This window comes from Citrus clementina, unplaced genomic scaffold, assembly GCF_000493195.1.
Source record: "Citrus clementina cultivar Clemenules unplaced genomic scaffold, Citrus_clementina_v1.0 scaffold_3, whole genome shotgun sequence".
Lineage (NCBI taxonomy): Eukaryota > Viridiplantae > Streptophyta > Magnoliopsida > Sapindales > Rutaceae > Citrus > Citrus x clementina.
The window spans coordinates 34,720,424-34,730,455 of NW_006262339.1; the positions used below are offsets into that span (position 1 = coordinate 34,720,424).

A 10,032-nucleotide genomic window follows, 5' to 3' on the forward strand; every position below is an offset into this window, starting at 1 on the left:
TTTGGGTCATATCGGAAATTCAAAATTTAGCGAAAGACTTTGATAACGTTAATATCAAGTATGCTCATAGATCATATAATGCCATTACCCATTCTCTAACCAAGTTAGCTATTGAGAAATGCGAGACTCTTGTACGGATGATCATTCCCTTAAAAACTTATGTTCCTTCTATCTTATTTGAGTTGAATGAATTATTTTCCTTTCAAAAAAAAAATTGGACATTTCCTCATTTAATTAATTGTTAATTTAATGTAACTGGTATTATAAATATTATAATTCAATTCAGATTAAATTGTAATATTATTTTAAACTATTAAAATATTAAATAATAATATAATTTTAGATTTACATATATAAATTTATTGTTTAAGCAAATGTTTAAAATATGTTGTTAACTTTTTCAATTAATTTAGTACAAAATCTTTTAAATTATTACGTTGTAATTACAATATTGATATCATAAATTAAAAAAATTAGGTATTTATAATTAAAATTGATTTTTATTCTTCGTATTTTGTGAGTTGCCATTTCATCAATAGTACTTATTTAATTAAATAATTTAAAAATAAATATGAATAATAAAATTATTGTTTCTATTCAATCCAACTACACTAAACACGATACTGTGCTAAATATAATATAATTCGATAGCGTAATAAATAGGGCCTAAAGGACAGTAAAAGGAGACGCGCGAATGCAAAGGGAAGGAACCATGGACTTGCAACTTACAGACACATACAAGTGATATTAATTGCTGAAATTACTCTGCTAAGTTTAATGTTCATATTAAAAGATCAGAATCTCATTTTTTGACAAAATTTCACAGCCAAATTAAGCATTGATCCAACCAACCCTGTGCTGTAGGCTTGGCTTTTCAAGTCCCCAAATCCTCTACAGCAGATTCATCACCGATAATATGATGCCATTATGAAGAGCAAGACAGCTGATGAACCAGTGACTATCAATTCCTGCACACAAAAACTCGTCATCAGGGATCAACATATAACAATAATAATCTTCAACCCATGAGCAAGAGCAACAGATATTCAGAAGATCACATATGAATACAGTGATGCAAGGAGGAATTGTTTGATGTCTTTTGTCGCAAAGGGATCAACAGATAACAATAATAATCATGCACAGGCAGAACTCATCTTACTAGTTTCCTTGTTAGTACAACCGTTATTTACATAAGGCCTTTTAATGAAGAAAATAAGCTAAAAGTGTCATTACCTGGTTATCGAAGAGAAAAGCAGGTATGAAACCACCTGCATATTCAATCAAATTCAAAATACCAGTGTATGCCTGCACGATGAATGGAGCAGGAAATTAGAATTTAGTGCTGAGGTTAGAAAGAAGAGGAAACTACTACGAAAACTTCAAGACAGTACTTGTTTAAAGTTAACAATGACTAACAATCTCTAATATTAAGATATATTGTGCCGGGACAGCGAGCAGGTTGAGCTTAGGTTGTTCTTTAACAGTCCTGTAGAAATATTTGCAAACCGAATGTTATTACAGACACCGCAAATGAAGGTTTGTTCAAGCAGCCAGGACAGGTATCGAGTTGATCTAGGTTGTTCTTTGACGATTATTCCAGCATTTCTATTCAAAGAGTTTTTTATGTTATCATATACTGTGAAGCGACTGCATATTACAACAAACAAAAAGCAATCCAACGGATATATGAACCATATCAATAAATAATTTTAGACAAACAACAAGAAGTTTGACAATATGTCATACCAGAGAGGAAACAGCAATAACACCAAAAACTAGTGCAAGACAGCGAAGAAGCCGTTTTCCCATTCGAAGTGCTCGCCCATCATCGTCACCTTCTTCCTGCAGCCAAGATCAACTCAAACATTGTAAAAGATCAGAGTAATTTAAATGGATGGGCATCGTAAAAAATTTCTATTCAAATGATGACACATAAGATAAAAAAGATAGTTTAAAATTTGTTGTTTAAGACGATAAAGGCAAGCCTAACAACTCACTGTATATGTTGGTGATACAGCTGGCTCAAAGCTTTTCAACTTCTCAAAAAATCGATAAACAAATGCAAAAGCCAAAAACTGCAATGGTTTGTACTCAGCATAGCGTTTGATAGCAATCCAAGCTGTCTGCAAGAGGTAAAAAAAAAGGAGCATGGAAATCAAAATATGGTATAACCTCTATACTAAAATACTCCATAAATTACTATCCACTATTATATAATAATTTTTACGATCCCGACTTTGGCCAATAGGCTCAATTAATAATTTTGATAAATTAATACGATAACACTTTTTCTTAAAGCCCTTACATAAGTTTATGTTCTCCTCCATATTTTAAGTTAATAATTTGCTAAAATTACGAATATAATTGACTATGATATTTTATTTACAGTATTATTAATTTTTTTAATCTATTGTTACTTTTTTTTTATTCAAATTTAAATATAGTTGGATCTCATCTCTAATTTTGCTAATTGCATCTAGAAGTTTTGGAGATGAATTTTCGAATTGCAATAAAAAATTATGAAGTGTTGTTTATGATTTGAGGGCTTCCTTTCACATAACTGGCTTCGAAGCTATTGTATCATCCTGAGCTTCATCATCAGCAGAATTTTCAATGATGTTAGCAACGATTTTCCTAAACTTGAAACCTCTGAACCTACATCATTTTAGGGTAATCCAAGATGTAAATAAGTAGATAAATACAATATATTTTTTTTTCCAATTTATTTAATGCATATTTAGCGAATTAATTCATATTCAATTGATTAGATGGTAAAATACAATGAAATTTTAGCTAACTAAATGCATGTTCTTTGAATTGTAATTGCACTCCATTATTTGATAAATTATTAATTTATTGGTTAGTTAATATCTCTTTTAATTAAGAGATTTTATATGGTCCCAACACTATTAATTTCTAGAGGTTATACTGTAGGAAATAAAGCTCTAATTTAACCGTTAGAAAGCTTCTTAAACAAACAATTCAATAATTATACTGGTGAAGGAAGCATATGAGCCAAATACAAAGTTCAAAAATTGTTGTATAGTAGGTTCTGCAGTTTCTTTTCATCTCCAAAAACAGTGGGCAAAACAAAAAGAGGAAGAAAGAAGACAAACATATCACCACTCACAAATGCAGCAGATATTGCCAAATTGATACGTATGTCTTGTGGACTGGACTTGGCAAACCTGAAAACATATTTTGATCCAAAGTAAGAGCTATATTGTCGATAATAATAATGATAATAATAATAATAATAATAATAAGCAGATAACGCTAGAAGAAATATTTTAGTATCCTTGATCAGCAATCACAAACCTTGGCCCCCATGGAAAAATAGGTTGCTTATCTGCAAATTTTATCTCCTTCGAAACCTGCATTGTGCAAGTATAAAGTAAAGACAATCATTTTATGTAACAAAAGGGTGCCTGCAAGAAGCCAAGAATCATTTATGTGCACACAAAAAAATTAATGAAACAAAAATATTTTGATAAACCAAGGGCATAAATGAGTAGAACAGTGATTTACATAAAACATATGTCATTAGATAATTCAAGTCTACAAGCAAAAGTTGTAGATATTCAAATTTGTTGTATGTCAATTTTCATGTTATTTTATATTCGGTTAATTAAAGGCAAACAAGTCCTTAATATTTCTTTTCCTATACTTAGATCTCACCATATCCTCCCTTCCCTCCCACCCACTCAAACCCTCTGCCCTAAGGAAAAAATGATAAAATATAACCAAAATTTTAAGGGAAAAGTAGTTCTCTCTGCAAGCTCAAAAGATGATGACATTTTATCTAAGCTTGAAAATTAACCATCACCACAAAATATTATTCTAAATACAGTTGTCCACAATCAAGCACCCTCCAAGATGGCCTTTGGATTAAACATGACATAAAATTTATCAAAAGAAAGAAACTTTAAATAATCAAAGACAGGTACAGCACCTTAAAGGAACCAAAAGTCACACCCTTCTTCCGCTTACTCAATTGTTCCATCATGAGTTTGTCATATGCCTTCTCAAGCTGGAAAACATTCACAAATCACAAGATCCCCCAGTGTAAGGATACTTTCTCATTTTCTACACAGATTCAAATTTATGAATCAGGATGTCAATAAAACAATTTTTTTTCTTCGCTTTATATAAAGAGAAAAGAGCCGAGCCCCATCACCCACTCGTGCAGCAGTTGCTTCGTCATTGTTTCTTTCAGCTTCCTTGCGTTTCTTTGCATACACTGCCTTGACCATATCAAATCCCTCAATAGGATTGACACCCAAAACCTTAAAAACACAAACATTTCAGAAAAACAATTATCAACCATACACTCATACCCAATGATTCATTCACTTCCAAATTCTGCAAAACTCAAAATTAATACATGCCAACATTACCTCATATGGATTTAACTCACTGTCTGAATTTGAACTCCCTGTTGCTGATGCCGCAGCACAAGTCACACTTCTGTCCCATGAAACTGCTCTAGGAAACCTGTTAAATTCAAAAACCAGCCGTTATAGTTATGTGTTCAATTCAAGGCTGAGGAAGGACCCAAGGAGCAAAAACAAAGTACTTGCATACTCACAAACTAAACATTATGAACTGAAACTTCAACGACACTCTTACCATCACATCATTGAGTCAAAAAGAGAGAGAGAGAGAGAGAGAGAGACAGAGACAGAGAGAGAAATAATCATATAACCAAAAGCATCTTCAGTTCTAGAAAAAGCTAGTTGCATATTGCATAAGCTATATGTATGCCTGTAATTGTTGTTCTCCTGCTAAATTGTGAAAGCACAACAGCTGTAGTTCTATCAGTAAACACCCATTGTTACTTCACAACTACCGTTAATAAATCATCCACTCACTTGATTTTTTTTTTTTTTTTTTTTGAGGGGGTCTCAGAAACAAAATCCTTGATAATTAGTGATTACATTTTACAGTAGCCAATTCAATCCCAAACACGCCCCATATATGCTGACTTTTGACATTGGTTTCACTTTACAAACCCAATAAGATAAATTATTTGGTAAAATAATGATAAAATTCACAATTAAACCTCGCTGACACATCCCACCTTATCCAAGTACATTAACACAAAAAGCATCATTTAAGTGAAAAATACACACTTTAGCTCTTATAAAAATAAAAAGGTTCAGTGTTTGAATAACAAAGAATGAAAAGAAAAGAAAAGCGATAACCTTTTAAAGAAAAAAGAGGATTTGTCATGAGATTGAGTGAGTTACCTAACAAAAGAAGGCGGGAATCGCGAAATTGAGGCTCTGGAATTAAAATTCCTTAGAGAAACTTCTGCCTTTGGGCAGTGAAACACATTGGAGACAGTCATCGCCATTTGCTTTGATGATTCTACGTGTATGCAACGAATTTTTGATATAGGGTTTTAAAGAAAATTTTTTTCCCCTTTCTTGGCCTCGGGAGTACTTAGAAGAAGATTGAAATCGCAGTGACCAGTGAGTTTGAATTGCATCGTATCGGGTCGGGCAATCGGATTCATGTGATTTACGTAAAACGGGTCGATCCGAAAATGAATTACCCGGTATTTTGTGCTTTGCATTCTTCTTTTCAATTTCGATTTTGCATATTGCACAGCCATTTTTAGTTTTAAATTACATATGCCATGCAATGCGCATACATCAAATACTTGATTTTGTCTATCTTTTTTTAATCAGCTACAACAAGTTTCACTAAAAATTTGTGTGTTGTGATATTGGGTCTCTCAATCATTGAATCTAAGTTTTGTATTTTGAGTTATAAGTTCTAAATTCTAAATTTTGTATTTTAAGTTCTAATTATATATTATGATGTTTGAATATTATAAGAATTTATAATTCAAATTGTTGATAAAATTTCTCTTTAAATATGTGATATTAGTTGTAAATATTTATTCGACAAAAATTAAATGAAATAAACTATCATTCTCTCTCTTTTTTCTTCGAATATTATGATACTTTTCGCTTTCACTTACAATAATTTAAATTATAAGGCGTACTATAAAGTATCATTTAATTACGTTTTCATAAAAAAATAGTTGTAAATATTTATTCGACAAAAATTAAATGAAATAAACTATCATTCTCTCTCTTTTTTCTTCGAATATTATGATACTTTTCGCTTTCACTTACAATAATTTAAATTATAAGACGTACTATAAAGTATCATTTAATTACGTTTTCGTAAAAAAATAGTTAAAACAAACAATTAATAGTGGAGGGTATAAATGTTACTTATTATAAACATAATAGAAAATCTAATTTCTTTTATTTATTTAGTATTTGGTCCTTTTTTTACCAAAAAAAAACGAAACGAATATTTATAAAAATAGCTAATGACATCAAATTAATAGGTAAAAACTCCCTTTCTCATATTCAATTCATACAATTTTAACATCATGAATAATTCTGAAGGAAATTCTTTTGGTTTGTTTTGTTTGGGAAAATTTGATGGGTGGACCTGAAGTCACTAAGTTTGGTTATAAAAAAGAGATTTTTATATGAGACTTAGCCTGGCCGAAACTGTGCAAAGCTCCAACCCTGATATAATTATATGATACACATATTATATGACTTTCTGTAGTGTGTTGACAAGTATTGACACGATTAATAAATGGATTAATAAGATATGATATGACATGATAAATAATCATGTTATATTTATGTTGGACCATTTTAATATGATTACACGTTTACAACATGAATATCAATTAATATGTGATAATATTATTTAAAAAATTAACTAATGTGTATAATGAACACTAAATTAATTATTCATGACACACCTATATTGTGTTATAAACTTATTGATGGCATGTTAATTTATTTATGACTTATTTTTAATAATAATTTGACATATTTGTTTTTTTTTTATTTTTTTAAAAATTTTTTTTTGTATAAAATATTTTAAACGGGTCGACACGATAAACACAATAAACAACAGGTGGCATTCATGTTTTGATATTTCAAAACAATTAATAAAAAGGTCATATCCGTATTTTCTTAAATTTAACACCAAACGAATAAGATACAATGTAGTTACAAATCGATATCCCTAAATCCAAGTTTAGCAACAATACTATTGGATTATTTATAGATCATTCTGACTCTTTTGTTAGTGGTAAAAATAAACACTAATTTTTATATGGAGATTCTCTTTTCTTTAAAATAATAAGATTATAATAAAAACACTAAAAGTATTATTAATTACCTTGCAAATTATTTTATAAGTTCCTTTTACAAGGCAACCCTCTTTTTACTTCTAAAAGTCTTGTGCTGAAATTAAGATTTATTATATTAAAAAAAATTACCAAACACTTTTTTTTTTATAAAAAAAATTATGAAATAAGTACGTTGTTTTTGAAGTTTCAACAACAATTCTAACCTGAGCCTTAAGAGATGTTCTTGAGTAACAAGGTGTTTAAACTAAATACTTTTCAGGCTAGAAAGAGTCTTCCCTCAATGATAAAGAGAAGAATTTGTCACGAATGAATAAAAATTATTTTCATTGAACAGAAATGAAGAGAGGATTTCTCTAGCTTGAATTTTCTAGCTCTTCATCAATAAAAAGAACTTCTCTACATTGAGGACTATTGAAGGGAAGTTCTCTTCTGTGTTTAATTTTTATTTTTTAAAACTTTATAAAAAGACTCTCCTCTAATCTCTAATTACTCAATAAACTGAAAGTTATGGATAGAAATGATGAGTATGAAATGAACAATTTAATGTTTTACAGTTTGATCTCATGATTAAGATCACTTTGAGCCTACCTTTATATATAAATATAAACTCTCCAAATACAATTACATAAGCTTACACTATTATTCTTGAGCTGAAAAGGAAAAAAAAAAAATAGCATACAATGCATGAGACTAGCGCCCTGAATTTTCCTGCATTTCTATTGAGTTTCCAGAATTCATCAAAATACTGTACCAAAATTCCACGACATTAGAACAATTCTCGTAGTTCATTTTTTCCATTGCAGCAAAATCTCTTGTCTCATATTTCCCTTCGATTCCAGGCAAGTTTTCTGAAGCAATATCTGTGTTCTCATTGCAGGACTTCGGTAGAAAATTTGGTGTATCTTGAGGATGATTTTGAATTCCTTGATGGGTGGAATTGCATACTCGCTTACGTATAGTTGTATTGCCATTATGATCACTGTTGAGTAATGCTTGAACAATATCACACTGTTGTTTGGGGGAGATCAAGTTTTGTTTAAGTCTCTTCTTCAAGTGACTGTGCCAATAATTCTTTATCTCATTGTCTGTTCGTCCTGGTAATCTTGCTGCAATTGTCGACCATCTGAAAGATTTACAATGCAAAATAACTCTCCATCGTAAAGGATCCAGTGAATACGTATGTAACGTTAGACAATGTTGACACGTTCATTAAATCACATATCCTCTCGTTATCAGAAAATGGTAATATTTATGGATTAAATTCAATGCTAAGTTGATTTTGTACGTTGAGCACTGAATTAAGAATCAGGATTTGTTTTCCATTTCTATTACCTAAACATGAATTGATTTAATACTCAGTCAAAAAATTAGCTCAGTGTTGAATTATTATCCAATATTTACATCAGAAATATGTACGTATATACTGCACAGTTTTATTGGCTGGTTGTATGTATGGTAAAGATATAAGAGCTTCTCAGCTAGAGTGGATGTATGCATGCACGCATGTATAAGATGCTACTATGAAGAGAGAGGCTGAATCCTCAATTAACACAAATGAATGATTTAAAAAAACAAAAAAAGGTGGAATTAGATCTAAGTACCTATTGCCAAGAACTCGATGCAGCTTGAGGATAGTTTCTTCTTCATCCTTGCTAAAGTTTCCCCGTTTAATATCCGGCCGCAAGTAATTTATCCATCGTAGCCTACAGCTCTTTCCACATCTCATTAAACCTGCACACAAATTATTAATCACAAAAGATAAAACGATACATGAGCTTTAAATATTTGATCACCATACACAAATTAAATCTCCATGTACATACAATATATATTTTATGACAATCAACAGATTCATAAATACATGCCCTAGACCTATATATCATATATGATGCACAACATGACAAATTATTAGAAATATGAACAACAACTTGTGAACTAACAATTACCGGCTTGTTTGGGAAGAGCACGCCAATTGCCGTGGCCATATCTTTGAATGAAAGAAATTAATATTTGATCCTCTTCAGGAGTCCATGGTCCTTTCTTCAACCCCATCTTCTCACAACAAGGAGTCCTCACCATATTGAAATTATCTAATAATTACTTACCTTTACACAATTTAATTCTTGTTAGCTGCCAGCGAGCTCTTTCATAGTCATCAATGTCGGCTGACTTTTTATATACTGTCCAGGAACAGCATGACTTGAAAAACCAAAACACAGTTAGCCTTTTATGGAGATGATCAGACGTTGATTACAAAGAGATGGACAATTGAAGAACTCTTCCACCGTCACAACTGTGCTTGATACTTAAAGCTAAAGACGTGTGACTTTGTCATGTCTCATTGTCCACAAGCTGCTTTTGAGAGTAGCAAAAAGTTGAGTATGCAATTGAGACGCTTTAATTTTGGTATCTGATAGTCAAAAATGAGGTGCCTTTGTGGGCCGATCTAATCCTGTTGGGATCTTGAGCTAGCTGCCTTTGTTATTATCTTCGTGTTAAGCGTGCATTTTTTTTTTCTCCAAAAAAAAATATAAAGAAGAGGAATTCTCAATTTATTCGTCCGATTTTAGCTTGCTCGTGTGTGTGTGTTGTAAAGAAGGAAATAGGACATTGAAACTTCAATCAATGACCTAGATCATATAAAAACAATTTCTAAGGGAGAAGTGTGATTTAAAGAAAACTAAAAAAAATTAAAGGCATTGTTCCGGTGCAATTAAACATTGTAAATAAGATATTTACAAATAGCTTTAGCATCATCAAAATTAAAATCTTACATGAAAAAAAATTAATCCATTCGAGAGTTACAATTTCAAATTAAATATTGACAATGATTTTAT

General features: G+C 30.9%; 2 protein-coding genes across 4 annotated transcripts; both read right to left on the minus strand.

Moving 5' to 3' along the window:
• Window positions 1-760: 760 nt before the first annotated feature.
• On the minus strand, window positions 761-5,458 carry LOC18048452. Of its 3 annotated transcripts, none has more exons than XM_006442628.2 (10): window positions 5,250-5,458; window positions 4,398-4,494; window positions 4,182-4,286; window positions 3,953-4,030; window positions 3,319-3,374; window positions 3,131-3,188; window positions 1,998-2,123; window positions 1,747-1,842; window positions 1,234-1,305; window positions 761-968 (listed from the first exon to the last, which is right to left on the minus strand). In XM_006442628.2, exons 1-10 carry the CDS (start codon window positions 5,354-5,356, stop codon window positions 906-908), a joined length of 858 nt encoding a protein of 285 aa, XP_006442691.1. In that variant the 5' UTR covers window positions 5,357-5,458; the 3' UTR covers window positions 761-905. The 3 variants fall into 3 exon arrangements, 2 of the variants coding, with proteins under 2 accessions (XP_006442691.1, XP_024043188.1); XR_002906287.1 differs by lacking the exon at window positions 761-968 and adding an exon at window positions 1,417-1,605; XM_024187420.1 differs by lacking the exons at window positions 761-968; window positions 1,234-1,305 and adding an exon at window positions 1,615-1,647.
• A 2,304-nt stretch (window positions 5,459-7,762) lies between these two features.
• Window positions 7,763-9,515, minus strand: LOC18048453 (transcription factor MYB4). Its single transcript, XM_006442630.2, has 3 exons — window positions 9,142-9,515; window positions 8,797-8,926; window positions 7,763-8,318 (listed from the first exon to the last, which is right to left on the minus strand). The coding sequence occupies exons 1-3, from the start codon at window positions 9,272-9,274 to the stop codon at window positions 7,886-7,888; spliced, it is 696 nt and encodes a 231-aa protein (XP_006442693.1). The 5' UTR covers window positions 9,275-9,515; the 3' UTR covers window positions 7,763-7,885.
• Window positions 9,516-10,032: the final 517 nt, after the last annotated feature.

Excerpts from the sequence above, each read along its gene's own strand:
- LOC18048453 (XM_006442630.2), bottom strand. The coding sequence starts at position 9,274 with ATGGTGAGGACTCCTTGTTGTGAGAAGATGGGGTTGAAGAAAGGACCA. Across the intron at positions 8,927-9,141 it reads TGCTCTTCCCAAACAAGCCG|GTTTAATGAGATGTGGAAAG; the intron begins GTAATTGTTAGT and ends ATTTGTGTGCAG. Across the intron at positions 8,319-8,796 it reads CATCGAGTTCTTGGCAATAG|ATGGTCGACAATTGCAGCAA; the intron begins GTACTTAGATCT and ends TAAATCTTTCAG.
- LOC18048452 (XM_006442628.2), bottom strand. The coding sequence starts at position 5,356 with ATGGCGATGACTGTCTCCAATGTGTTTCACTGCCCAAAGGCAGAAGTT. Across the intron at positions 4,495-5,249 it reads TTCCCGCCTTCTTTTGTTAG|GTTTCCTAGAGCAGTTTCAT; the intron begins GTAACTCACTCA and ends TGAATTTAACAG. Across the intron at positions 4,031-4,181 it reads ACGAAGCAACTGCTGCACGA|CTTGAGAAGGCATATGACAA; the intron begins GTGGGTGATGGG and ends AATGTTTTCCAG.